This window comes from Phasianus colchicus, chromosome 28, assembly GCF_987193195.1.
Source record: "Phasianus colchicus chromosome 28, bPhaCol1.hap1.1, whole genome shotgun sequence".
NCBI lineage: Eukaryota > Metazoa > Chordata > Aves > Galliformes > Phasianidae > Phasianus > Phasianus colchicus.
Genome location: NC_143463.1, coordinates 962,601 through 989,554, shown reverse-complemented (window position 1 = coordinate 989,554; position 26,954 = coordinate 962,601). Strand labels below are relative to the sequence as shown.

The following is a 26,954-nucleotide window of genomic DNA, read 5'->3' as shown; positions in this document are numbered from 1 at the left end:
CCATGCCAGGCCGTGCTATGCTGTGCTATGCTGTGCTGTACTATGCCATGCTGTGCCATGCTATGCCTACCATACTATGCCATGGTCTACCACACTGTGCTATGCTGTGCTGTGCCGTGCTATGCCATGCTGTGCTATGGTGTACCACCCTGTGCTATGCTGTACTACGCTGTGCTATGCTGTGCTGTGCTGCGCCAGGCCAAGCCGTGCTATGCTGCGCTATGCTGCACTACGGCTCGCTGTGCCGCAAAGCACCCACTCCGTGCGCTGGACCTCTCGCGAGAAGTGTGGCACCGCAGCGCGCAGGACAGTGGCGCAGAAAGATGACGCGAGAGGATGGCGCAGGATGATGCCGCAAACGCAGAGCGCCCCTCGCGTGCCCCTCCCCCCTCCTCACCTCCCGGCGTTCCTCGCGCCCAGCGGCGGGGCGGGCTCTCATCACACAAAGGCTCAGCGTTGGGAAAATGGCGGCAGCGGCGGCTGTAGCGGCGGCCACCGAAAGCGCCGGGGGTAAAATGGAGGAACCGCCGGCGGCGGCGGCTCCGCCGCCTCCCAACGGGGCGGGCGGCGCCGGGGAAGCGCCCGCCAAGAGGTAAGGGTGCTGCTGAGGGCCGCCGACCCGGCTCGGCCCAACGCGCCCCACGCGGCCTTCCCGCGTCTCGGGCCTGGAGCTGCCTGAAGCGGTGCCACAGACGGGGGGAGGTGATTAGATGTAGGGAAGGTGTCCGAAACGGAAAAACGATAAGAATCTGGTGGTTACGGTGAGAGGTCTGTGAGCGTGGTGATGATAGGCAGGAAAAGCTGCAGCTGCGCAGCGCTTTTGTGTGGGAACGATGACAGGACGCTGAGAAGTTTCACAGAGAGCGAAGCTTTGTTTTCCTAATTATGAATCTGAGGAATATGGACTGCAGGCTATTGTAGTTTTTATTTTTTTATTTTTTTCCCCAGTTAATTTTTGTCCCCAGGCCTTAAATACTACGTAGATTAGAACACTGTTGTGTTCTTTGAGCAATCCCGACCGGGAGGTCAGCTGTGTGTAAGTGGATTTTCTGAGGTTCTGCACAGCTCACGGTTCCAGCTGCTGAGCACTGTTAGGTGCCACGCTGTGCTGTGTGGATCCACAGTGTGAGAGGTGTCTTAAAACCAAAACAACCCACAGCTGCAGTCAGCAAGGGCTGCGGGAAGCCCTTCAGCTCATTATTCCTGAGCGCTGGGCATTCGATCCCTCAGGGTGCTCCTTTTTGGGGGTCATTTTACACCACACAGCCTGCAGCCCTGGGTGATGCAGTTACAGTTGTTTCTTTGGTAACACTTTGGTAGTCCTGAGGTGTGTGGTGCTGTAACGCAAGAGAAATCAAAGTAAATAAAGTGTATTTTGAAAGCTCCTGAAATGTGTTACTTTCTGTGGATCTTGCCTGTGCCCCAGGGGCGTTATTTTTCTGTATACCTTATGTTATCTTTGTAAATGGATCACAGTTATTCAGATTAGTTCCCTATTGGGATGGGCAAAGCTGCTGTGGGAGTTTCATTTCAGTCACCTCTCTCTCTTAATGACACACACAGACATGATGTATTTTTAGGTGACGTGGGGAATTCACTCCTTCCTGCTGTAAGGAAGTCCTGAATAATCAGTTGTGTTCGTGTTTGACATGAACCTCTGTGGCCCCGCACCTTGCTGTCATGCTTTTACTGTTATTGTTTTTTGGGTGTTGGGGATAGCTGTGGAGGTATACCTGAAGTCCTACAAATAAGAAACCTTGTAGCTGAAGCAGTTTCTTTTCACCTGGATTTTGGCTGGATTTTGTTACACTGAATGTTTGCAGGAATAATTCCTAGCTTTGTATTTGCCTTTAATGGCAGGTAGTGTTGCTTGCCTGAATTCTTTATAGAAATATGTGACAGCTTGATATGTTTATAATCTAATCAGAGAGATTTAAATGCAAAACTGGAAAATGCCTTTGCATCACGCTGTGAGCTTGAAGCACGTTTCACAGCAGTTCTACCTGTGTGTCACAGTTCCAAGGTTGAGGAACAGCTGTGCGTTGGGTGTAGCTTCTAGCAGATGTGCTCAACTTTGTGTTATTTCTTCAGTCAAACAGAAGTTAAGGAGTTCCAAGGATTCTCCTCACCTGTTCTGGAGTTTTTCATTATTTCATCATTTAAGGAGCTTTTCAAAAGCTCCAAGTGGGAAAGTCTAAAACTTCAGTTTCTGATTAAATACTGTAGATAACTAATTAAAGCGTTTCATTATAGACCTTCCTTCCAGCACATTACTTGTCATACAGAACCTATATCTTCTTTGCTGTCCAGTTGAAACACAATGGCCATAGTTAAGGACAAATCCTGTTTGCTGTTATGGTTGTGCCTGTTAAGTACAACACTTCTGTGTATTTGATTTCAAGAAGTGTTTGTGACTAAAAAAGTTGTCACACAGTGAAAATGAGGAATTTGTTCCAATATAACACTTCATAGACAAGTGCATGCATCCCACCCTGCAGGCTGTTGTATCTGCTCGGTGATTTGAAATGGTTCTAGGGGAGTGAATAGTGTTGATGTTGAAGTACGTTCACATCAGAAATCAAATTTCTTACACAAATACTAGTTTCTGACATGGCTTGGACTGTATAGGCTCTGTAAAAACTCATTGTATACACAAATAAGTTGATGAAGAAGACTTGTGTTCTCTTGGTCTCCTTCTAAAGCAGTGGTTTTGCATCTTCTGAACAGCACACAGTGAGCAGGAAAGTTAATCGACTCAGTTAAAAAATCGTGTCAGGCTGAGACTAAAGATTTCATTTTCTTATTTTATTTTTGAGTACTTACATCTTATATACTGAGTGCTGTTTTTCAATAGTGCTGTTCTCCTCCCTGGGGGCATTCAGGGCCAGCCTGGATGGGGCTCTGAGCAACTTGGTCTGGTGGGAGGGGGTTGGAGCAAGGTGATCTCTGAGGTCCCTTCCAACCCAAACCATTCCATGATTAGTGGCATTTATGTCCTGTTAAGACCTGATGGGCAGCTAGGTTGGTTCAGAAATAGTTTCTTCTTGCTTACTTTTGACTTGTTAGAGCTAGTGTTCTGAAATAGTTATGGAGACTATTCTGGGTGTTTGTTGAAAGGCGTGGCAGCTTTGGATTTGCATTGTCCAAAAATTATATTTGGGGGGTGGAGAGTAAAAAGTGTTGTCACTGAAGGGAGTGCTTAGATGCAGCATCACTTGGCTGAAATTCTTACAGTGCAAGAATATAAATATGGTGGATGAATGTATTATTTGTCTAAAAGATGTTGAAAAATGATAGGTTAAGGAAAAAGTAGTGGATATCTGGTCTGGAGCATCACAAGGATGTGCAGTTCTGCCTGCTTGGCATTGAAGACATTCATCGTCTGAAGTTGTCAGAAGCTTTTGTTATGCTGCATAAATAAATGTGAGAGAGGGTAGCGTGTTGTGGTGGTACAAGTTGTGTACTGCTGGGATATCCTTGTTAGAATACAGTGTGTAGCACTGATTGTGTGAGTGCCAATCTCTGCTCTTATGATCGTGCTGCGAGTAGTAGATGAAATCTTGAAAGTTTTGATTTTTGTTTTGAATATAGAAAAATAACATTCTGTAGGGTGGTATGACACGGGTAGAATGTCAGTGTACTTAATATGTCTCATTATCTTTCATTGTTTGCAGTGAAGGTGAACGACCGAGTCAGAATGAGAAAAGGAAAGAGAAGAGTGTGAAAAGAGGAGGGAATCGCTTTGAGCCATACGCTAATCCTGCCAAGAGATACAGAGCTTTTATTACAAATATTCCATTTGATGTGAAGTGGCAGTCTCTGAAAGATCTGGTCAAGGAGAAAGGTAAAGTACAACTAATTTTGATCAAGTGGTGTCTGTCATCTGACTTGCTGCTAACTTTGTGAACTTAACAGTTGAAGTTCTGGGTGAACTTACGACATGAGTTTTGGGAAAGATCTCCTTGAAGGCTTTTTTTTTTGCTGCACAGTATTGTTCTCTGGCAGCCTTCCAGATGGGGAGATCTTCTATAGACATGTTGGCATATTTATTATAGCGTTTCATCAGAGGTTACGAAGAGCATTTGTCTTATTGGTGGAGAAAAAAGAGGCTTTTATCAGGTTTTAGTCTTGACATGCAGTAAAACTTCCTGAAGAATTTTATTGTCTCTTGGTAGTAAGTTAATTATGTAATGCTGATCTAGCAAGTGTGTTCCTACATGTGTGTCTCCAAACTTTGTAGTGATCTGGGCTTAGAGAAAGATCCGCATTGCCAGTTGATATCAGTAAAAATGTATTTAAGGGTGACCTGCAAAGGAGAAAAATCAGGTTTATGCTTTGGCATGTACCTCAACACAGATAGAATAAACTTGATTTCCAAAGCCCTGTTTTCCTCATCCCTGGTTCTCTTCAACTTACACCCTGAACGGGAACCTTCTTAGTTTGCAGGCCTTAGCATCTTCATCTCTTCAAGATGATGAAGAAACTGAGTTGATTACACTCAGGTGGTGATGAGTCTAAATGCAGATTCTTGGCTCACTTAGTGTTATTTCTTTAAGTTGATGCCCAGCCTGCAGATTTTGAAGTTGCTTTGGAAATGCGGTGGGTCAGCCAGAAAATTGGCTTCCCCATCAATAAAATATCTCGAACCGTGCTAGGAGTTATGAATGCAACCATTCCTCTTGTGGGTCACTTCTAAAATACATAGCATAAGCCTAGCAAGATAGAGAGCAATGTTCACTGTTGTTTGAACTAGATAAGGGATGATGTTTCATGAGTTGTGGCCTAAAGAATCAGGAAAAACACTTCCAAAAGTGTTTTCCAATGTCTGTTTTTGGAGGCAAAATGGAGCTGCTGAGTCTGTGCAATGAACTTAAGGACTATAAGCCATGACAAACTGCCATAGTTAGAGGACGTGAGATGTTGACACTTGAGATGCAACCAATGGTTTCCTGAAATCTGAAGATTACAGTCTTAAGAGACTGCTTTAACAAGCCCCAATTATGCATGGTCCCTTGCTTTAAACTATGCTTTCACTTTGCTACACAAGATACATTGGTTATTAGGAGTATCTGTATGTGTAGATGTCTAACTTTAAGTGCTATGTTGAATTCCGTTCCAAGTGTTTTGTGGTTTCTCTCCAGTTCACGTGGATGGAAAAGTCCGATGTGAGATTGTTTCCTGCCTTGCTGTTCAGCTGCTCATTCCAGCAGATACTCCTAGGGGAACGTTGAAACCTCTTCATTCTGTCTGCAGGGTTGATATGCTAAATATTGAGAAGCATTGTTCTTGGTTTTTGGGACTGCTTCTTAAAACATTACAGTTTAGATTTGCTGTGTAGTTGTGATTCATTCTAATTAGTTCCTGACTTCTTCCAAATTGGTGCTTTTGTGCTGTGCTTGAACTCGCTGAATCGGTGCTTCTTGATATAAGGCATAGTAGTTCCAAGAACCAGGAATGTAGCTGAGGAAAAATCTAAATGTTAGAATTCTTGGTTTGTGAGTGTAAGAATTACAGGCCAAATGTTCAAGGCTTTGAGAGCATGTGAAATGGATTTGTACACAAAGGGTAAACGTAGGGGATTTGTGACTGCTGCATTGCTTGGCAGTCTAAAGACTGAAGCTGTTAGCAGCAATGGCGTAGCAGGGGACTGAACGGAGGAGTTCACCTCCATCAGCTGTTTTGTGTCAGTAAGTATGGGTTAGGATATGAGCTTTGGAGGTCTGATATTTCCATGATCTGGTTCTTTCAGATGCGCACATCTGAAATCTTCTAAAGGTGACATCTCTCTCAAGAGTAACGCCTTAGTTCAGCCATTTCAGTGTATTCGTTGGTGAAACTCAATTACAGGTATGCAGTATTAAAAAGTTGTTAACAAAATAACCAAGTGTTCTTGTTTGCAACTCCCTTGTACTGGCTGACAGACACAATGTTTTATCAGCACTGATTACTGGCAATTGGTAGGTGGCTTCAAAAGAATGAGGCAGCAGGTCTTCAGAATGTAAGTGGAATCTAAAAGTAAATGTGATCAAATACTTAATATGTCTTAATCTGTCCCCCCATCAAATGTCTCTGTCTTGGGGAACAAAATGGTAATACTTCATGACAGCTGGTATACATTGTGCAATACTGCATGATTACAACAAATAATTGAATTTGAGACATTTATAGATTCCTTTAGGAAGTACAGAATTTTGTATTTAAAACCTTTTCTTGTCAAGACTAGCAGGATGGCAGACAGTACAAGGAGGAATGTTAACTATAAAAGTAGTTATGTTCTGGTCTGTGGCAAAGCTAGGAGCAGTCAAGGCTGTGCTCACATCACATGTAAGGGTCTCAGGACAGCCTAGGGACTACTTGTATTAGAATGGTTGTAACCGCTTATCTTGCAGGCACGTCTGTCTCTTCCTATCAGAACCTAGATGTAGGAACAGATTTGAGGAGAGAGAACAACGCTTTTTGCGGATTAAACTTTATATGAAAAAAAGCAACAGCTAAACTACATATACAGTCTTTTCTTTTGCTCTGTCTCCTGAAGTTGTTAGAATCTTTGTGGCCTCTTAAAGATACAGCTGAAGCCCTCTTGTTACTGTAGTTGACCCCAGGTACTGTACAGCATTTTCATCAGTTTGAGAGTAACAACTGTTCATACTTCAAGGCAGCTGTTCCTGGAGGGCTACATGGGCTTCAGAGCCAGAGAAGATTCATGGTGTGCTTTCAGACTGAAGTTTTTGATGGGCAAAGAGCAAAGGATGGGTTAATTTATCTGTCTTTTTCCTCCCTTGCTTTCAGTTGGTGTGCTAACAAGTTCTCAACAGCATCTTGTCATAAAGGGATTTCTTCTCCTATCTCAATTTACTTAAAAATGGATCTTCTGCAGGCCTCTCAACCTCCCTCCCTCCTTCCTTCCTGAACTGCTTCCATCATTCTGCAACATCAGGTTCTACAACCACCTTTGTACTAGTCAGTTTATTTTTAATATTGAATCTGCTACTGCAGCTAATGCTTCAGTGCCCTTCGTTCTGCACAAGGAAGTAGAATTTCAGTGGATGCCAGTAAAATACCCTGCATGCTATCATCACTGTTCCAACAGGAAGATTAGAACTTAGAGCTCTGTGCAGTGCACCTCAGCAACGACTGAAATGTTGATGTGTTACCAGCATTGTTTTTCATCTGAAGCCAAAACACAGCATCATACTACATGCTATGAAGGAAAAATTGACTGTCTCAGCCAAAACAGTTGTACTTTTGTTAATTGCAGATGTTTCAGCTTAATTCACTTTCTGATCAAAGCGGAAAATGTACTGCAGTAAGTTATAGTGATTAAAAGGCAAGTAGAGCTGGAGTTTTGTGTTTTCCATTGGTGTTGGAAAGAACTTTCACAATTTGAAACTTGGTGGTACTTTTCAGACATGTGAGAATGCTGTCTGAAGTCTTTTCTGTCATGAATTTACATGCATGGTGACTGCACCATGGGTTTGCCAGTACTGATGGGTATGATATGTTCACAGCAAGGCACCTGAGTGTTCTTAGAAAAACAAAATAGTAGCTGAGAGCTGAGGTGATTGCAAGCCTTTAACTTCTTTGTTTTCTTTTGCACAATGTTTACCATTCAGGACTTACTTTGTACAGTCAGTAGGTTGTATCTGTAAGCTTTAGATCTTTTAAATCCAGCTATGCACCAAATATGAGTCAGAGCTGAGCTGTGAGTGCTGTTTAAGCCTGATTTCTGAGGGCAGTGCTTCACTTAAACATACTGAAAAACCATTCAGTGGAATTTGGTACCTCATAATAGGACTTACCAGTGCAAACTTATGTTGTACTGTTGTTTTTTTTTTTTTAAACCAAACTAAATTTAGCATTTCTGCCTTGATAGTTAAATTTAATGGGAATTGTGGCGTTTTACGAAGAACAGAAATTGCTCTTGAGCTGTCTGCCACCTTGTTCAAGAGGTGGCACAATCAGTAAGATTTCCAGCAAGATGCACAGAGGAGGTTTCAGTTCCATTCTAATGCTAACAATATTTTAAGCAAATATCTTAAATTTCATTAGCATTAAAGCTTTCAGTGTAGATAATTCAATTAAGACTTTGAGGATCTGACTACTTCTTTCACATTAAAGTTGGGAATGACCACTAAGATTAGGCCATCAAATCAGTTGCAGCCATCAAGTTGCTCTATTTTCATTGCTCTAACCGCCTTTTCAAGGTGGTGGAGTAGAACCAAAACTGCTCAGGCTTTTTTCTTCTGGTCCCTCACGTGAAAGTGAGACTTCCACTCCCCTGTGCTAAAAATTATCCATTTCCCCTTTGGTAAAAGTATTTTTCTTCTCACCTTTTAACTAAAGCTTTGTACATCATGTGCATTAAGTGTTGTCTCTTCCCTACCCTCCATGAAACTTTCTAGCAATTGCCAGTCATGAGCTTTCAAGCACCATAAATGAAGGGGTAATTAGCAAATTACAAATTGTCTAATATTAAAGGTATCAAGCTTTTGATAGCACAGTCTTATTGCTTTTGCATCATTTGTTTTGACTGTAGTGAAGATAATGGAACTGTATTTAATTTTGGTGTTGTCTTGAGAAGCTACTTTATTTATTATTTACTTTTGACACTTTGAGTCAAAGCAACTACTGTTATATAAAGCATTTACCACTTCCTCATTTTCTGTGCTTCTCTACTTGCTGATACTTGCATCTTTGGATCTTTCAGAGAGAATCATATTGCCCAACTTCATATTCCTCAAATCTGATGTCTACAGCTGAGCTTTTTCTCCTAGTTATTTCTCAGTTTTCTCCTAGTTATTTCTTAGATGTGTGAATCTCACAGACTAACTAGCTAAATTTAGACTAAAGTCTAAATTTTCAGTGCAGATAAAACTTCCCAGATTTTATATTCTCTCCCCAGAGGAGAAATGATGACTGTATGAAGTAGCACTTGGTCATAAATAAGAGTAGAGATTGCTTTAGTTAGCTTTTCTACTTGTTTCCATTTCTGCTGCAGTTATCTGTATTAGGAACTGCTGAGTTCCTGAACTCTCTCAGATAAGAGCTTTAAAAAGGAAGTCTGTCATGACACTGTGCAGTACATATTCCTTAATTATATCTGCATTAACTTAGAGCTAGTATTTTCTGTAATTTTCTCTCCCCCTGGGGGCTGATCTGGCATTCATAGAATGATACAATAGACTGAGTTGGAAGGAACCTTCATGATCATCTAGTTTCAACCTCTTGTGCTATGGGACACCTACCAGCTCAGGCTGCCTGGAGCCTCATCCAGCGTGGCTGTGTGCCCTTCTGGGGATGGGAACACAGCCCGGGCCTCACCACTCAGTAAAGAATTGCTTCCTAATTCCTAACATCTCATCTAAATCTTTCCTCCTCTAGTTTAAAGCTGTTACCCCTTGTCCTATCACTACACACTCTGATAAAGAGTCTCCTCATCTTTATTGTTGGCTCCTTTTAAGTACTGTAAGTGGTCTTCTCTTGTGTTTGAATGAAATTTCTTTGCTTGTGGATGCAGGATATCTTCTGTCACACAAGCTAACTGTTTGCTAGCAGAAAGGGCTGTGTTCCTTTTGCCCTCAGGAGGTTTCAGACAGGGCTATCTGCTGTTGCTATTTCTCTGTGGCTTAATTGTCTTTGCAAAGTTACGGGCTATCCTTGCCTTCTATCACTGATACATCCTCACTTCCTGATCTTCTGATGTTCCTGTGGTTTGGAATTCTACAAAGAAGCCAAGTAAAACATGGCCTACCACAGGTTTCCTTTGCCAGCCTCAAATAAAAAGTCTGGAAGAACTGTCAAGCTAACATGTTTCTCAGGTGAAAAAAGTGAAAAGAGCTGTTTTTTTTTTTCTTTCCTCCTTCAATTCTGTAATCTGGAATTGTTTTCTTAAATAGTGTAGTGGCTTAGTATCTGGGTCGTTTCCCCCCTCCGCACACATCATGTTTTGTTTGTGGTTTTCTGGCTCTTCAGGAAAATTCAAAGGTCCTTCAAGATGTGTGTTTTAGTTTTAGTGCAGGCGTCTGTAAGGCTTGAATGTGGAGTACTTAGCAAATTGACACAATTTTCCAGGTAATACACAATTGCTGCTGTATCAGACTTCAGGAAATCTTGTTCAGAGGTCATGTTCCTTTTAAAAGAAAAAAAAAAAAAAGCATGTTAAATTATATTTACAACGTTATGTTCAAGGTGGGCAGACTTCTTTCTGGAAGCGCTGGTGTGTGTGTTAGGAGCTGTAGCTGGCTTTGATTAGCAGCTCAGAGAACCCTTGATCCAGGGGCACAGAAGTGTTATTGAGAACGCAGAGTCGCAGGCTTGTAACTTGTCATTGCTATGCTCTGTGAAACTGAGTGCTTTTCTACTGTAGGCAGTCTGGGCATTTGTTGTCTTACTGCATAAATTGTTGAATCACAATTGCGTTCTTGATAAAAGTTCCATTGGCTGCTGCTGTTGAGATAAATGGCTTCAGAATGTCGTGGTAATGCGGAATGTTTGGACTGGGTGCACGGTGCCCATGTCCTGTCCCACCAGAGATGGTGCTGGGAGGACTGTGACAGTGCAGTCCCTTCATTCTGTTGGCTGTGGAAGCAATCCCACTGGTACGGCGTGATCTCGTACTGTTCAGATTACAGGGAGGAGATGGTTTTTGTTATGCTTTATTTCAAGAGCTGTCATTGAAGTAATGAATAATACTATGGATAATTAGTGAGCACTCTAATCTGCCCTGTCCATTTTGAAGGGGTTTGTTTGGCTCTACCAGGCTTGAACCTCATGAAAATATGATCGAATGACTGCTTTAGTCTGTCAAACTAACTGCTCTTTGGATGGAATGTTGACATGGATTAATTTGTTTTTAAATTGGAAATGGAAGAAGAAAAATGCAATTTTATCAAGCATTCCTTTTCTTTCAGCTTCTAGAAAAAAAATACGGAACAGTCCATTCCAATGGTGGTATGTGTCTGATGAAGGACTGCTCCTGTGGGTGCTGGGGCTGAGTGCTCTCCCTCTCTGGGAAGGAAACTCTTAAATGTGAGATTCCCTTGCTTAGACTATGCTATCAGTATTCACATCTGGTTGTGATACTGTTTTCTTTCCACCTTTCAGATAATATAACTTGGAGTCCTCTTATCTTGTATTTAAAAAGTAGAATGTGCAAAGAAAAAAGTCTTATTAAAAAAAAAAAGTGATTCTGAAAAACCTCTGTATGCCACTCACTTCAAGGGCAGCAGCCATTGCGGTAGTTGTGTTCTGGAGATACATCATACAGTTCTGTGGTCACAAAAACAAAACAAACGCAAAAGAGATCAACATAACAAAAAGCAATCCCAATCTTGTGAGGAATGGTGCAGATATGGTTTTCTGGTGTGTTTTGCATCTTGCTCTAAGCTGTTTTGTCTTGGAGGCAAATATGGCAGACAGCTAATTACTTATTATCAAGCCCAAAATGTGGACTGAAATTCTACTTAACAATGGGCTAAATTGCTGAAATGAAGTAGGCAGTGAATGATCTTCTGGTCTGTCGGGTCAGTCTGATCCCTTCTTTAGATATTGACTGGAGAAAAGTCCTGAGAAAAGTGAATGACTGTTCAAGTTCTGAGCTGGGGAGATGAGACTGCATGCCATGCAAAGAGAAGGAAAACTGTTTTGCAGACTTCCTCATAGATTTGGATTGCCTGAAGTGTCATCAGTGAGCACTAAAGATTGAATAAATAGATATTGTGGAAATAGTCAGCTTTTCAAGTGGAGGAAAAACAAGAACATACTTAATTCTTAAGATTTTACTGCATACCTGTAATTGTCCAGTTTTGTGGTTTAGAGAACATGGAGTGTTTCTGGGCTTTCTTATAAGGCAGAGGCTCCATACACGGTTGATTGTTCTAAATTCCCATTGTTTTCTTGGCTTTTCTCCCTTGGTATATGTGTCGTCTGGAATCTGATTTGTAGTTGGTGAGGTAACATACGTGGAGCTCTTAATGGACGCTGAAGGAAAGTCAAGGGTAAGTGTTTGTGAGAATTTCTTCTGTGGATTTTCTACATGACAAATGTAATTGTATAGTGGCGTGGAATGAAAGGAAGTCAGGGAGGCAGAGTGTGTATGCTTAGTGGCTATAGCACAGGATTGCTTAAAAGCTGCGGGAATGGGGAGGTGGTGGGATGGGAACTTGGAAACAGTGTTAGGGTGGTCTTCCACTGTGTTCAGTTGGTGTTGGCTGTTTGCATTGCCCATGGACCTTAGCAGTATGTATAGTGGTATGGAATATTAAAGTAATACTTGTGTTTTGGAAAATGTCACTGTAGTGGTTTGCTGAACTTGTAAGGGCAGTGTGTAGAAGCAGGTTCTGTAAAATATACTTCCTGTGAGAGTAAACATAAGTACCTATGAAGGCAATATGCATTTAAGTTTAGAAATTGACTTAAGTCCTTCAGTCCAGTGAAGATATCTTGCAGGAAGAAACAGTAGCAGCTCACTTAACTGTCCTGAAGGGTATGGATTTAGGGTGAGAGAATATGGCCAGGATTTTGCTGTATGACAGGCAAGAACAGTTGATATGAAGTGTGTGGTATTTTTCTTGGAGAACATGGACTTAGTTCTGCTTGTTACAACTTCAGAAACTACAGCTTAACCCTTTTAATGCATAAGCAATTACATCTTATGGAATTCAAGTAATGAAGGTTTTATTGGGTAACATTACATTCATTTTTTTTCTATTAGAGTTAACTAATGTGAATTGACTTTTTTAAAATGTTGTTTGTGTTTTGTGCTTTTACTTACTTTATTTTTTCTTCCCTCCTCTCCTTGTTATTCGTCTGTGAAATGATATCATCAGGGATGCGCGTAAGTTCACTTATGAATTTTTAGCAAGAAATGAGGTAACTCTTAAGATACAAGCAGTGTTCTTAGAAGTCTTGTATCTTCACAGTGTTGTTGAATTCAAGATGGAAGAAAGCATGAAAAAGGCTGCAGAGGTTTTGAACAAGCATAGTCTTGGTGGAAGACCGTTGAAAGTGAAAGAAGTAAGACTCACATCTGTTCTTTCAGCGCCGTGGAAAAAGGCAGAGGGGTGCTCTGCAGTCCAGCAGTATGGCTTACTCACTTGCACCTGATGATTTTTGACCAAAAGCATGACTCTTGAAATAGATATTAAATTTTCTTTACCCCTAGCATATGTTGCTGAACTTCAGTTTGAATGTGGTTGCCTAGACTAAACTTGATTTAAAAAATAGTTGCTTCTGATAGTAAGGCAGAACTTGGGCAAAGCAAGCTGTAACTGCAGGTATATGACTTGAAAAAGCAACTTGCATGAGTATTGTTTGTTCTTGACTGACTGCTTTCCATTTAATTCTGCATCATGATGAATGTGTTCTGCAAACAGTTCCATAAAATAAGCTGGTTTCTGAAATACTTTGAAGATTTGTTTCCGTTCTAGTGGCTTTGCTGTCGTCAACCCCTGTGACACGCTCAACTGTACCATGAGTTAATCCTTATTCATTGACAAGTTTAAACTTCTGTTCCAGCAGCTTAGAACCTGTAGCTACATCAAAGGCCCAATTAAACAAAAATCAAGAGAGACTTCTTCAGTGTTAACAGTGACTCTTGGCCGTAGGGTAAGCAAGTTGTTTTTGGCTAAGCAGGCTTCATGTTCTGCTGTGCCTGTACCACCCCGAATGGTTGGGAGAAAAAACACCTGAATGAGTGTAAGATGGGAAATGTGTGCAGAAAGTCCATGTATATTCTTAGAAGCACTTGAGGAAAAAGAATGAGGTGTGCAAGTAGCAGCACTTCTCAGAATCTAGCTTATTTTACATGATTTTATGCATTCTGAGGAGCAGTGGTTTGAGTCTTGCTGCAAGCCATCCTCTGCTGCTGGTGACCTCTTGCTGCCCTTTCAGGGAAGTGAGAGTAGAAATGGATTATTAGAAAAGTGGTTCTACCTGAAACTTACCAAGCACTGACTTTTCAGAAAGGCTCTTGGGAGAAAAAGGTATTGAAATTGGGCTGTGTGTGATTAGTTTTCCTGTTATATACATTTAGAACTGAAAGTGACATTGCCCGGTTGGTATTAGACCTTGGAAAGAAATAGTTGTAATTTGACCAAGTCTTCATAAAGCGATTGCCATACTTGAATATTTCTGCTTAAATGGCACAAACAGAACAGAAATGATAGCTGAAATGGGTGAAGCATGCTTCAGTTGTAAGGGGCTCAGTACCGCTTCTCCAAGCCAAGGATTCTGACTGTGTGAAAGGAGTTAAATTGTTGTAGACAATATTAGCATGAGTTTTGCCAACTGCCCAGCATGTACATCTCCGTGTTGGCTGTTTCATTGCTGGAAAGCATGAAAGCCTTCAAGTGAATGACTGATTAAAGTAGATTTTGCTGGATTAATCATGAAAAGTATAATTCCACCTATTTTCACAGATGTGCTATTTTTTCTTCTTAAAATTCAGATAAAGATATTGTTTAATTTAAGTAACTTTTATTTTTAACACCTCTGTTTCTGACTAATGGAATGAATTTTGATTTTTTTCACTTGCTCACTGAACACAATTTGACATTTCTGATTTAAGCAACATCAGTTTACCATGTATCGTGAAGGTTCTCACTTTCACTTTCAGTATGAAGTTAAAATAATTTTATTTCCTTGCTAGAAGTCTTTGTCCTGTGCTTCACATTTTAAGAACATCCTAAAACGTGAGATCTCACAGTAATATGATGATACACCCCAAGTATTTTTTCAATTTGGAGACTTAGGAGGTTGAGGCGTAAGAGCTGCCCAAAGGAATCTTCTTGAGATTTTACACAGTGTATCTTGTCTTGTGAAGTGTAATTGCAAGATTAATGAGTTGTTGTATTGTTTTCAAAATGCCAAAAGTTAATAGCCATTTCTCTTCTAAAACCTTTGCAATGTCATTCTGTCTTCAGAACAAATGTGGCTGAGGTTTGGTGTGGGTTTTAAATAATAAATACATACCTTCAGAATGAAGGGAAATGCATGAGTAACTTGCTAACTTGAAGGTGCCTCATACTTTTGGTTTTAAAAAATAAGATGATAATAAAAATATAGCAATGTGATTGACTGTAGATTTACAGGGACCAGATAGACACATATAAAAGAAAATCTCTTCTTTTGACTTGTGGCCATGCTACTAAATCCCCATGCGTTTATTGGAATTGTGGCAAACTTAATTTGTTGTTTCTGTGTTTTGCAGGATCCTGATGGTGAGCATGCCAGGAGAGCAATGCAGAAGGTCATGGCAGCTGGTGGAATGGGTATTGGCCCAGGCCCTGGTGGCCCTGGAATGATCAATATCCCACCTAGTATACTCAACAATCCCAACATACCCAATGAGATCATTCATGCTTTACAGGCAGGGAGACTTGGAAGCACTGTCTTTGTTGCAAATGTAAGTGTTTTGTATGGTCTGTGTAGAGAAAACCTGGATCTTAAATGAGTTCAATCTAGTAAATTAAAGGAAGAGCTGCAGAATTTCTCTGTAAAAATGAGTAGTAACTTACTTGGAACACCTGCTGAGTGGACAGTAAGCTTTCAGTGCTTCCTATGAACAAAAAATGAGATCTTTGCTGGGAAAGCTGTCATGGATGTAGTGTAAAAACATTTTTCCTCATTGTGCTTCCCTGATTCTTTAGAGTACGTGGTGTTTTCAAACTAACCATGGTCAGCAGAGGAAAATGTAGCTTATTTGAAGGAGAGGCAGTGGAGAGACATCGAGATAGATGGAGACTAGAGAATGTGAACTCATGGAAAGTCTGAAGGGTCTGGGTTTGTTCAGCTTTAAAGGAAGAAAGCTAAAGAAATACCTGATTGCTGCATCAGGTCTCTCATCAGGGGACACAGAAAACAGAACCAAGCTCTTTTTAGGGTACGTGAGTTGGAAGATGGGCGCTTCTATTTTTTTTTTTTTTTTTTTTTTACCTTGAAACTGATGAAATGCTGGAGGGCTTGGATAGAGATTGTCAGCTATATGCTCTTCACAGTGCTCACAGCTGAGCTGGGCATGGCCCTGAATGACCTGAACTAATTAGAGCTGTTTTCAGCAGTGAGTTAAGAGTAGTGACTTCTGGAAGTCCCTTTCCAGACCAGATTATTCGGTGATTCTCTGAGTAAAGTAAGGTTGCTGTTTCCTATATATTAGAGTGTTGAGTAATACATGAGGTTCTGGAGCATTCTCTGACATCCTGTTATTTACATTTCATCCCATCTGTCTGAACACTACTTATTCTTGTGATTGCAGATACTGAGAAAGGAAAGTGAGAACATGAAAGGTATTATTTTGTTGGAAAGCTTTCTCATGCTTTTAATATCACTTGTCTTCCAGTTGGATTACAAGGTTGGTTGGAAGAAACTGAAAGAAGTCTTCAGCATGGCTGGTGCTGTGGTTCGAGCAGACATACTAGAAGATAAAGATGGCAAAAGTCGTGGAATTGGCACTGTCACTTTTGAACAAGCCATAGAGGCTGTTCAGGCTATATGTATCCTTAAATAGTATTAACAGTAAATAGTAAGTAGGTTTGCTGCCCTGTCCTGTGTAAAGTTTTGTGAATAAGCAAAGCGGGATAAAATTTAAATTATGGTATTGTAGTTAAGAATCTTTATTGCAGTAAGTGCAATAATTGCATTAAGTAAGTGCATTTATTGCATTATAGTGGGTGGAAAATGTAAAGAAAACTGGAAAAAAAGAAAGTGAAAAATACATCTTGAAAGAACTTTTCTGATTTGCTCAGAATCATTAACAGTGGTGGATGTATGAATTTCTAGTCCTGGTAGTAAATTTTTGTCTCTAGGTCACAACTGGTAATAAAGTGTAATTTATTAGAAAAGATTTGTCTTATGTTACTGTAATGGAGGTAAGGGAGGAATGTAGCAGATCCACCTGCAATGTGAACAGGCTTGACCTGGTTTGTTCTTTTGTCATCCATATCCTTACACCGTCCAAGCTGTGATTTGCTACATAGCAGTCCACATGCGCGTGCGCGCACACACACACACACACACACACACACACACAATCACAGAATTGCCAGGGTTGGAAGGGACCTCAAGGATCATGAATCTCCAACCCCCCTGCCACATGCAGGGCCACCAACCTTCCCACCTAATGCTAGACCAGGCTGCCCAGGGCCCCATCCAATCTGGCCTTGAACACCTCCAGGGATGGGGCATCCACAACCTCTCTGGGCAGCTGTTCCAGTACCTCACCACTCTCTCCGTAAAGAATTTCCCCCTGACATCCAACCTAAATCTCCCTTCCCTCAACTTAAAACCATTTCCCCTTGTCCTGCTGTCACTCACCCTTTCAAAGTGTTGATTCCCCTCCTGTTTGTAGGCTCCCTTTAGGTATTGAAAGGCTGCAGTGAGGTCACCCGCATCCTTCTTTTCTCTAGGCTGAACAAGCCAGCTCCTTCTGCCTGTCCTCATTCCTTCAGCCTGTCCCCATTCAGCCTGTCCACACACACAAACACACACAATATAAAAAGTTAAGCCTTGTCAGGGTAAGCTAAAGCCTAAAATATTAATGTTACTGAATCCTGTGACACACGTATAGTTGCTGATTTGAAAGTCGTGGGAAGGTCTGCATGTTCTCTCGTGTTTGAAATAGCTAAAGCTTCCAGTGTAATGTTCTAACACTGACACTGGTTTTGAGATACATTTTAAGGGGTGTCTTATTGACTTTATTCTTAATCACGGGACTGCTTTTTAACTTACATTTTATTTTCATTAGTAAGTTTCGGAAGGTTTTTAGTTTTGGAAAAAGCAGAAGGATTTTTTCATAGTCTGAACAATAACTAAGCTACATGGAGTTCTTTTGTTCTGTGGTTTCTTTTGTACTCTGCATCAGATAGCGTTTCAATTTATTTTTCAATTTTTTTCTTTGTGGTTTTAATGCTTGCAAGATAATCCTTAATGAAACAAAAGCAATGTTTAATGGGCAGCTGCTGTTTGACAGGCCAATGCATGTAAAAATGGTAAGTATGTTCAAATTCCTATGCTTTTTGAACTGACACAATGCTTGTGATTTTTTTTGGGGGGGTGATGTGTGGCTTCCAGATTGGTGTGACAGAACTAAACAGCGTGTTATGACAAACATAGCCCTGTGCTTTGCAGCTCCATTGTAGTTTATGAGTTGAAATAATGCACGTTCTGTTGGAAAGACTTGGCCTAATGCCTTGTGATACCAAGTCATGTAACTGGGGAAGGCTATATCTAATTATTTTTCTAAAAGATGATAGTAAATACAATAAGGATTACTTTAAGTTTCTGTAATTGGACGGGGGCAAGAAATAATTCTAGCAAGAAAGCAGGCCAGGGTCATGTACCAGCTTAATGTATTGAATTATTTTTAGGATGAACGAGCCTTTCCCAAAGGAGACTTCTTTCCTCCAGAACGACCCCAACAACTTCCTCGTAAGTTTCTTCTCCGTGACTGAATGTGTTCTGTTACGCTTTTTAATTTGCTTCACAGCAACTTAAGCACATGCAAGATGAGACTTAATTTGAAAGCATTTTGCCCTCAGGATTACATTTAGAGAGATTTCCTTTATATTCCTTGGTTATGCATATTACTGAGTCTGTAGGTATTTGAATCTTACGCTTAAGAGGTACTGCTTCTGTGGCCTGCTATATGTGGGCAGGAAGAGATTAATAAGTAGAATTTAAATAATAGATAGCTATAACTTCGCCTACTACCCAGCTGTTTAAACCCAGTCCTAGTGAAAATGGTTCAGACTTCGGAAAACTGGAATTCAAATGATTTTTAGTAATATCAAAGGATAAAATAGTAAACAAGAGTTCATCAGCCTTGTCTCTTTTTGGATACTTCCTTCAGTTCATAGCTTAACATTTATCCTAAAAAAAGTATTCCATTAATGTACTCAGAGTTTCTAGATGTCTCTAGTGTAAATCAAAAGCCCTGTTAAAAACAGGGTTTAAAGGAACCATAATCAGTTAATAGAAAAGTGTGCACCTTTTTGTGTGCTCGGATGTTCTAGATGTCTTGCATTTTTCCTTCAATTTAAAGGGTTGAACTGAGGACCTGAGAATCTTCCAGGCCTCTTCAGGTTTCTCAGTGGAACTTTATACCACTTTATCAATACCTGAAGGGAGGGTGCAAAGAAGATAAAGCCAGGCTCTTTTCAGTGTTGCTCAGTGATGGGACAAGGCATCTAAACATAAGGAAACATTTCTGTGAGGGTGGCTGAGTACTGAAGCAACAAGTTACCCTGAGAGGCTGGGGAGTCTCCATCCTTTAAGATAATGATAAATGGTTCAGGACAGTTGGCTCTAGATTATCTGGGGCCTTCGGGATGGATGATCTCCAGAGGTCCCTTACAACCTCAACTGTTCTGTGATAATATAATGAAAGTGTTGAACAGAAGGAGAATGGTTTGAAAGGGAGAAGTGTGGAGGGGAGAAAAAACCTCACTGTTTTACAGCTGAAACTTAATTTGCATAAATACAATGAAAAATGTGAAGTTTGGCTGACTGTTCTAAAATGTAAAGTAGTTCTGTTAATTCAGCCACATGAAGTTTTCTTAGTCCTGGAAACAAACTCTGTGTGCTGCTACCTGGCACAATTTTAGCATTCATCGATCCATCCCTTAGTTCAGTTATCTGTGTATCTGCCAGGGCCTTGTTCAGTAGCACTATCATCCACAGTTATTTTGGTTGTTTTTCTTTTCTTTTTTTTTTTTTTTTTTTTTTGCTGCCTTGACTTTCTGTAACAATATACCTAATCAAGAGAAAGTCGTTTGTTTCTAGTTTAATTACCTTTGTATTAAGTGGAACAAGTAATTATGGAAACATATTTCGTGGCCTTTAATTTGGAAGGGGAGGTTATGGGAGGGGGGGAAGAATGCTATCTCGTGGTGCTTGAAAGCAAAAATGTAACACTTCCTGAGATCATTATTTTGAGATCTAAACAAGGAAGTTGTATTGTCATAGGCAAAGAATACCATTGAGCTGTTACTTGGGTCAAATGCAGTCAAAGAAATTTTCCTTCCTGGTTAACGATGAGGAAAATGAGATGGTTTGGTTTTATAATTTTATTTTATTTTTGGGATGGGGAATCCATAATTCATTTGGGTACAGCAAGATTCAAATATTATGTCTGGGAATGATGTTCTTCATCTCTGTAGGGAAGAGGCTGGCTGTGTGCTCTGAATTGTATAGGTGGCTGTCATAATGATAGGTGGAACCTTGTGGTCATTTAAATTCTTACCTGCAAGGGAAGAACCTTGGCAAAGACAGAAATAAGCCATTTGTTAATCAAAGGTGTTATTGTGAAAAGGTTAGAAGTTGCTTATACTAAATTGCCCACTCTATTCTCAGATTGAGGAGTTGCACAAAATAAGCAGTGTTCTAGCCAGTTATTTTTCAGGAGTCAGCTTAAAACCAGTCAAACAGAAAAACAACTTTTCTCAGTTGTTCTCAGTGAGATAAAACTGGATGATGAGAGAGAATAATTGAGGTTAGTTTTCAGTCTGCTTTGAGACATATCTACTCTGGATTTACACTTTCATGCATTAACTATGTACCCCAAAGTGGGAACACAGCAAGATTTTTTTTTTTGGAGAATGGAAGTAAATTACTTAAGAATAAAACTTGCTGTTTTGTCAAATTATGGAAACAAGGCTTTTTTGATATCTGAATATTTTCTTCAGATGGTCTTGGTGGTATTGGCATGGGATTAGGACCTGGAGGTCAACCTATTGATGCAAATCATTTAAACAAAGGCATGGGAATGGGCAACATGGGACCTGGAGGTAAGAAGATTACTCCTATGCTTTGTTTCATGAGAGCTTTAAGCTATGTAGAGGGTAGATAGCTTTGTTTTGCCTACAAAAAAAGTTGAAGTGTATTAGGAGTGTTAAAGCCAAATGAAACTTTATTGAGCTAAGTAATGAGCTTGATAATGGAAACTTGAACTTAACAGCTCCATTTTTGTTTTTTAATCATGGTCAAGGCGCAGCTCTCATTTTCTGACTCTTGAGCATGAGCAGCAGACACTGCAAATATACATTAAACTTTTAAAACCATCTGTTACTCTTAATACTTGTTAGTGGGCTTGCAAATCTCTGTTTAGGGTATGTTTAAACAGAAAAAGTTTTAAAGAGCCACCTAAAAAGTAGCACACATTCAGCTTTCAGTTTATAAATGCCTATGGGGTTTTTTTCCACTTATTGCTTTTATTTGTTGAGAAGGAACGTTTCAATCTACTCAGAGCTATCAAATGTAAACTTCAGTTGAGTGGATGTGCTGTATGATCTGTATTTCTACAGCCAGTCTAATGGCTGATGCTTTGTAGAATTACATCTGCTATATAAAGCTTTCTCTTTTATTTTGAGGAATGGGAATGGAAGGCATGGGATTTGGAATGAATAAAATGGGAGGTAAGCTGTGTTTTTTGAAATATATATAGCTTGGGTTTTTTGAAAGCCATGTAAACTTAGCCACGTATAACTATCAGGCATTTGTGTTCTCTGTGAAATAGTCACCCATATTTAGTAAACCCGCGTTCATTTTGGGGTATATTAAAAGCAACTGCTGTAGGTGTATGAAGAAGGATGAAACCTCAGAGTAAACATGAGCATGGTTTGGGCACTCTTAAGCCTGACATTGGCTTAGGAAATAAGGTGTGATCAAATTCTGACTGAATTTTGTGAATCTGTCACACAGAGTTGTCTTGATGTCTGTGAAAAGCTTATTTTGGGGAGATGTAGTGTTAAGATGAAATGCATTGCTAAAGAATCCCTGGAAAATACTTTCTTCTAGGAATGGAAGGTCCTTTTGGTGGCATGGAAAACATTGGTCGCTTTCCAGCTGGAATGAACATGGGCAGAATGAGTGGTAGGAACTGGGTTATTTATTTCTCACCATTATTACTTAGCACGCTGCTGAGTTTGACAGAAGTCCTTTTGTTTTCTGAAACAGTAGTAATGGAGACTGGTTATTTTCCTCTTCCCAGCTTTTAGTGGAAAAACTTAAGATTTACGTGTGATGCAGTGTCTGCAAGGCCCTTGTTGCCTCTAATCTACAAAAAAAACTACTGAGGTTTCCTTGAACAAGATGAACTGTGTTCTGTCTGTATTCACCAGAAAGATTCCTCTAGAGCAAAGCATCTGCCTTGTCTGCATTTAAATGGATTTATGTTGTTTGTCAGTTGTGTTTTTGTCTTGGAAAGACAAGATGAAATAATTAGGAGGACACAGTAGATGTTTCCTTTGCTGTTAACCTTCAAAAATTATGCCTGCATTAAAATGTTCAGTCAAAAGTTGTTCAGGTGCCCTGAAGAACATAATCAAACTTGATCTTTACAGAGATGGATCGTGCCATGGGTGGAGGATTTGAGAGAGAATTTGGAAGAAATGAAATGGGAATGTCTCGTAGTTTTGGAGAGACCTTGGAAAGAGGAATAGGTCAGTATATGAAGCAAGTACATGTACTTTCTCCTGGAAATAGTTGAACTGTGCATGAAAATAGTGCTTTTTCAATAACAAAAAAGAGCATATTTTGTAAATAGCTGCTCTAATACTTCATTTTTTTTATCAGACAGTATATATGACAGTAGTAATCTGTGAGTTCTGTAATGGGATTTCTAATGGAACAGAGAACATTTGATGGTCTTACATGCTACTTGGTGACTTTTTGTGTTAAATTTTCTTATATGCGTGTGGCAATTCTGACTGATGTGAGACCTAAGCTTATAATGCAGCCTGCAGCCTACCCAGTAGATAAGAAAAATGTGGTGTAACCTTTGTTTCTTTAGCAGAAATTTTAGAAATCACACAGTGAAATGTAATGCAGCATTGCTGATAGAACTGAGATGTCTCTTTATAAAGGTCTTTAATGTAAAGAAGGGCAATCTTTTTATCAAAGTGATTAAAAAAAGCTTAATGACTGAATGATAGCACTTGAATAACCAGGACTTGTCTCTGCCTAACAGCATGGGGTTAGTGCTTTTCTCAGTCTCTAAAGCTAAATGAAGAACACTTATGTCTTTCAGCTGAAAGACATACTGTATGATTACTGCTTTCACTTCCCAAAAAACTTAAATATATATTTCTTGAACAAGTAATAAATGTCACGCAAGTCAAACCCATTCTTTCTTATTTAAGATACTACTGAAACAAAAATATAGAAGCCAGAATTAGATGCCTTGTTTCTCTTCAGTAAATATATTTAGAGCGTTTAAGTAGATAGCTTCTTCAAGGCTTTTTCTCTTCAAATCAAACTCAAGGTTTTCTTGTTTCTTTGCTTTGTTTATTTGTTTGTTTATTTGTTTTACGTTTGTTTCTGAAGTGCTGTAGTGTTAAACTCAATAGATAAGATGGTTTGTACAATATAGGCACTTCTCCTAAAGGATGGGAGACCAAGCCTTTTACTGCTGGAACTAGAAGACTCTGTAGGTTAGTCAGGACAACTCAACCAAGGAATTTTATGAAGCAAATCTAGATAATGTATTCTTGCTTCTGTTTTATGACATAAGACAGCCTTTTCATACTTTCCACACTAAAAGGCTGCGTGTGCTTTATGAAGCCGTACTGCAGGATTCTTGTGTGGAGTTTGCTTTTTTTTCCTCCCCCCCAGTGCATTTGTAAATTTTAGCTGCCAGCTAAAATTTAAATACTACCTTTTGCCAGCTGATCTCCCAAGTATGCATATGCCTTAAAACTTTTCTCCTTCTGTGTGTCCTGGTTTTCACTCTTACACATAGTTACATAACTTACACTAGTGTAAGTTAGAGTATTCATTAAGGATAAACTTCTCTCTGCCCAGCTGTAGCACATAGTCTAACAGGCTCATCGGTCTCCCAGAATGTGTTGCAGTCACAGTAACCTGAATCATCAGTGACAGTTATTCTTCCTGTCTGAAATAACTACTTCATATTCTACAGCAACACACACATCATGATGTCATTTTTTGATTCAGTTTGTTAGTCTGTGTATGACTATTGATAACTTGTATGTTTTGTTGCAGGTGGTGGAAATGCCAGCATTCCTGGGATTGAGAGGATGGCTCCTGGCATTGATCGTATGGGCTCGGGAATAGAAAGAATACCTTCTGGGATGGGTCATGGGATGGAGAGAGTAGGGTCAGAAATAGACAGGATGGGTCTTGTTTTGGATCGCATGAGTTCCAATGTGGATCGAATCGGTTCTGGAATTGACCGAATGGCCCCTCTGGGCATAGATCACATTGCTCCTAACATTGAGAGGATGGGACCAGCTATTGAGAGAATGGGTTCCGGCATAGAAAGAATGGGTTCTGGAATAGGCTTTGGTATTGAGAGAATGGGTGCTGCCATTGATCGTGTTGGTACTACTATGGATAGAATGGGATCAGGTGTAGAACGTATGGGCTCTGGCATGGATAGAATGGGTATAGGTATGGAGCGTATGGTCCCTGCTGGAATGGGAACTGGAATGGGTCAGGTCATAGAGAGAATGCCAGCTGGCTTGGATCGCATAGGTGCCACTCCTATGGAAAGAATAGGAATAGATCGTATGGGTGCTGCTAGCATGGAGAGAATGGGCTTGGAGCGCATTGGAGCCACTAATATGGAAAGAATGGGTCCTGCCATGGGGCAGGGCATGGGAGCAGGCATAGATCGCATGGGACTTGCAATGGGAAGCAATTTTGAAAGAACAATGGAAATGGAACGTGGAAACTTTGCAGGCAATTTTGCAGGCTCCCTTGGAGGAACTGGAGGACCTGCAGCTGGGGTGGCCAGAAAAGCTTGTCAGATATTTGTGAGAAATGTGAGTAGCCGCCTTCTTATTTGTGTTGATCTCATTTGTGTTCTGTTGACTTCTGTTACAATATTTAATATTGGATGGTGCTAGAGGATTAAGTAGACCATTGTGATTGGGAGATATTTCCTTAGCAGGAGAACAGCTTCCTGCATCTGTAAATAAATATGTTCAAGTGCGGCTGCCCTGGGATGGAAAGCTTTTGAAGAGCTTGCAGTACTCACAGGTCATTTAACAGATCTTCAGTAATTGTTCTTCTCTTTTTCACAGCTGCCCTTTGATTTTACATGGAAAATGCTGAAAGATAAATTTAATGAATGTGGTAAGTTATAAATTATATCACTGTCGATCTTTATTGATAGCTGTGTGAGACAGGAACTACTTTTCTGTCACAGACACCAGTACCTCAACTAAAGTTTCCCTCAGACCTGGAAGTACTAAATCTCAGTGTTGACAGGTGTTTTGGGAATGTTTACTATCCTGCCTTGCCCAGAAGAGTTCTACAGTGTTCAGAAGAAATGTTTTTATTGGCCAGTTGATAACCCAGTCAGTGCATACTCTTTCTCAGCTTGCTACTCAATTTAGGCTCCTCTCTACCTCATGGGCTGGGCTTACCATGTGGATAGCCGCTCTGTGGTTAGAGAAAGAAATGGGTGTGGAAATCCAGGATGAACTATGAGGTTCATTTCTATAGCAAAAAGCTAATGACTAATGAAAAGTATTGGTACAGATGTTTTACATTTGAGTGAACATAGTTGGTTTGGGGAAACTGTCCTTAAAAAGATGTTCAGAAATTAATAATAGTAGTAATAAAAGAGAAACAAATCAAGTAGCTAAAAGGATTGCTAAATATTGTTGGATGTGGGCTGTTCTGCTTCTGGGGATTTCTCTTGGCAGTAGCTACTATCCCCTCACCTTGTTCCCTAATACTGTTTGCCAAGTGCCAGCTCTTAGCAGTTATGATGTGAATTAATGTTTGCAAGTTGGGCAGGGCTCATTAGCTTTGCTCCATTCATCTACTTCTGATGCATCATGCTTGAGGGAGAATTGACAGAACAAATTTGAATCGATTCATACTTTAAACTGAGAACACTCCTTTAAAAAGAAAAAGACCATCCTGTAGCTTTAAGTTTCAAAGTAACGGTAGTTTGTGAAGGTGTGCTTTCTGTGGTTTGAGGCAGAGGACTGTGAATTGATAGTTACGTGGTACGTACTAGTTAAAATGAGAACCTTTCTTTTCTTTTGAAGGCCACGTGCTGTATGCTGATATCAAGATGGAGAACGGGAAATCGAAAGGATGTGGTGTGGTTAGATTTGAGTCCCCAGAAGTAGCTGAGAGAGCCTGCCGCATGATGAATGGGATTCAGCTCCGTGGGAGGGAGATAGATGTGCGAATCGATAGAAATGCTTAAGTAGTTGCTTTTTTAACACTGATACCAGATTTTTGAATTTGTATTTTTCTTGTTAACCATTTTAATTTGACTGGATGTAAAGGTGTTAAAATGATTCAGTTGCTTTCTGGAGTAATTTTAATTACTTTTTTAACAAATGGATTTCCATTTTACTGTTTTTTGCATTGAAACTGCAATGTGCACAATCTTTTTTTGTAGTTGTGGCATCTTGTTGACATTACAGATGTAAACAGTATGACTTTGATAATAAATGCAAATTAAAGATTTCAGTCATTGCATCCATTACTGGCAGCATATCCTGTGCTTGCAAAACTATCTGTAAACTGAGCTCAGTAAAACTAGAATTCGTTTTCTCCTGTGAAGTGTCAAGCAAGAATGTTCCTTTTGGTTGTCAGTTTGTGCCAGACTTGAAATTGATGCACTTGCCCATCCGTGTTAGTACTTAATGTCATTGGCATATGGGAGACTTTGGATTCCCCCTTCAGACCTAGATGACCACTCTTTGCAGGAATACTGGGGCTGATTTTTCTACAGTGGCAATGCTGATTTTATAAAATAAAGCATCCTGCACCTTTGGTTGTGTCAGTGCTATTCTGAGGTCTGAACTGAAAGTGGATTTAAAAACCACGTGCTTATTTTTTCCTAATGTGGGCTTCAGCAGGAGCTGCACACACTGCAGAGGCAGGAGCTGGGACAGTAACAGGATATCAGCTGTTGTGGGCTTTGTTCTGTACTTTATTGGCTCAGAGGCAAAAATACTGAGAAAGTGAAGAGT

At 40.1% G+C, this 26,954-nt stretch overlaps 1 protein-coding gene across 2 annotated transcripts; it reads left to right on the top strand.

The window, feature by feature from the left end:
• The first annotated feature begins 332 nt into the window (after positions 1-332).
• On the top strand, positions 333-26,448 carry HNRNPM (heterogeneous nuclear ribonucleoprotein M). 2 transcript variants are annotated; one of them, XM_090126277.1, is made up of 17 exons: positions 333-592; positions 3,675-3,844; positions 11,944-11,996; positions 12,828-12,835; positions 12,921-13,014; positions 13,519-13,605; positions 15,209-15,403; positions 16,337-16,490; positions 17,935-17,984; positions 18,363-18,423; positions 20,679-20,780; positions 21,363-21,407; positions 21,790-21,864; positions 22,335-22,433; positions 23,995-24,776; positions 25,038-25,089; positions 26,016-26,448. In XM_090126277.1, the coding sequence occupies exons 1-17, from the start codon at positions 465-467 to the stop codon at positions 26,177-26,179; spliced, it is 2,319 nt and encodes a 772-aa protein (XP_089982403.1). In that variant the 5' UTR covers positions 333-464; the 3' UTR covers positions 26,180-26,448. The 2 variants fall into 2 exon arrangements, with proteins under 2 accessions (XP_089982403.1, XP_089982404.1); XM_090126278.1 differs by lacking the exons at positions 13,519-13,605; positions 20,679-20,780 and having other exon boundaries at positions 432-592.
• The last annotated feature ends 506 nt before the right edge of the window (positions 26,449-26,954 follow it).

What these genes read in the sequence shown, in the direction of transcription:
- HNRNPM (XM_090126277.1), top strand. Translation starts at nt 465, where the DNA reads ATGGCGGCAGCGGCGGCTGTAGCGGCGGCCACCGAAAGCGCCGGGGGT. An exon ending in GGCCAATGCATGTAAAAATG is followed by an intron (nt 17,985 to 18,362) that starts GTAAGTATGTTC and finishes AATTATTTTTAG; the next exon opens with GATGAACGAGCCTTTCCCAA. An exon ending in GTCAGATATTTGTGAGAAAT is followed by an intron (nt 24,777 to 25,037) that starts GTGAGTAGCCGC and finishes TCTTTTTCACAG; the next exon opens with CTGCCCTTTGATTTTACATG.